The sequence below is a fragment of the Pygoscelis adeliae genome, unplaced genomic scaffold, assembly GCF_000699105.1.
Source record: "Pygoscelis adeliae isolate BGI_AS28 unplaced genomic scaffold, ASM69910v1 Scaffold272, whole genome shotgun sequence".
Taxonomy (NCBI): domain Eukaryota; kingdom Metazoa; phylum Chordata; class Aves; order Sphenisciformes; family Spheniscidae; genus Pygoscelis; species Pygoscelis adeliae.
This window is the reverse complement of record NW_008824282.1, coordinates 184,545-186,161: the sequence shown is the minus strand read 5'-3', so window position 1 is coordinate 186,161 and position 1,617 is coordinate 184,545. Positions and strand designations below refer to the sequence as shown.

Genomic DNA, 1,617 nt, shown 5'->3' with positions numbered 1-1,617 from the left:
TTGGGGGAGAAGAGATGAAGGGATGTGCTGTGCTTAGGCAAGAGGAGATGGAGGCGTGCGATGGGCTTGTGGTGGGCCAGGAGAGGTGGAGGGATAGGGTTTGCATCCTCTGGGCATGAAAAGCTGGAGGGGTGGGGTGGGCTTGCGCTAGGCAAGGAGAGATGGGAGGGTGGTCTGTGCTTGTGGTGGTGGTCCGGGAGAGATGGACAGGGTTGTGCTTGTGCTGAGGAAGAAGAGGTGGAGGGATGGGGTGTGCTTGTGGTGGGCACGAAGACATGGAGGGATGGGTCTGTCTTAACCAGGAGCTGCTTCTGACACAGTGCTGTGTTATTATTCAAGGTGGTGGTGACCTTGGCCTCGAACAAGCCACAGGGAAACAAGCTGGCCCATATCATATGCCATTTCTGACTTAGGGCTGCCCTCCTCCTGCTCGCTCCTCCCCGTGGCAGCGCAGTGCCTGCATGGCGTGTCGCTGGCTGACACGCGCCGGGGCATGCTTACCTGCACTTGCTGTAATTTTAGATGATGCTTTTTACAAGAAACAAGAACTGGAATTATAAAGTCGCCCTCATGACTTTGTGATTGTTGCACAGTGTTGGGAGAGCTGCCAGTGATACGTGAGACACTCATCTGCCTCCTGTCTCTCGGAGAGCTGATACTTGGTGCAGTGACACATAGGATGGACTTTTGTTTTTAGGGGGAAATGAAAACAGCTTGACATAAAGAAAGCACAGATGGCCCAGACATAACAAAGAACTGATTTGTGGCGAAAGCCAGTAAATGCCCACTTCTCCCATCAAAACACAGCTTCAGGAAGGAAAAGATGTCGCAGTGTAATACAGACCCACAACGGGCTGTCGAGAAGCTCTTTTCTGTGGGATAGGAGCCTCTGAAGTCAAGTGTCTAGAAACGCTGATGACTTTGAAGTTTGTTAGAGGAGGAAGCGTTCACCAGCTCAGTTCAGAAACCCTTTCCCCTGCATATGTCCTGGAAGTGATGACACACCTGAAACAGGGCTGGGATTTCTCTCCCTGCGGAGGAAGCCTCAGCCCCGTTGGCGCCTGGCAGAAGGCAGCGGGCACAGTGGTGCTGCAGGGCTGGCATGTGGGAGAGGCAGCGGTGCAGGCTCACGGGCAGGGCATTTCTCAGGGAGAGGTGTTTGAATGAAGGCTACGGGCTGGATGCGGCTTTTGCGTGGCCGTTCCCAAGATGGTGGCTGGACGCTGGCTCAAGCAGGATCCCGCAGTGCACTCTGCCGGGTTGTGACCTGGTGTCAGAGCAGCTTAAGTTGGCCACAGAGGAGTTTCTGATGTTTTTGAGAAGGTATTGCCTTCATCTCTTGTCTTCTGGTGTATAACCTATATGCCTGTCCTGGTTTCGGCAGGGATAGAGTTAATTTTCTTCCTGGTAGCTGGTACAGTGCTGTGGTTTGGATTTAGGATGAGAACAATGTTGATAACACACCGATGTTTTAGTTGTCGCTGAGCAGTGCTTACACTAGTCAAGGACTTTTCAGCTTCCCATGCTCTACCGACTGAGAAGGCTGGAGGGGCACAAGAAGCTGGGAGGGGGCACAGCCAGGACAGCTGACCCCAACTGGCCAAAGGGACATTCCAT

General features: G+C 53.2%; 2 protein-coding genes across 2 annotated transcripts in view; one reads left to right on the top strand and one right to left on the bottom strand.

The window, feature by feature from the left end:
• PMAIP1 (phorbol-12-myristate-13-acetate-induced protein 1) overlaps positions 1–495 on the bottom strand; it is a 2,722-nt gene extending 2,227 nt beyond the window's left edge. Inside the window, exon 1 of the mRNA XM_009318452.1 lies at positions 351–495. Coding sequence (XP_009316727.1) covers positions 351–495 — 145 coding nt within the window. The remainder of the gene's footprint in view (positions 1–350) is intronic.
• Positions 496–1,102: 607 nt separating this feature from the next.
• The window catches only part of CCBE1 (collagen and calcium binding EGF domains 1), a 164,887-nt gene continuing 164,372 nt past the window's right edge, over positions 1,103–1,617 (top strand). The window contains exon 1 of the mRNA XM_009318451.1: positions 1,103–1,323. Coding sequence (XP_009316726.1) covers positions 1,103–1,323 — 221 coding nt within the window. The remainder of the gene's footprint in view (positions 1,324–1,617) is intronic.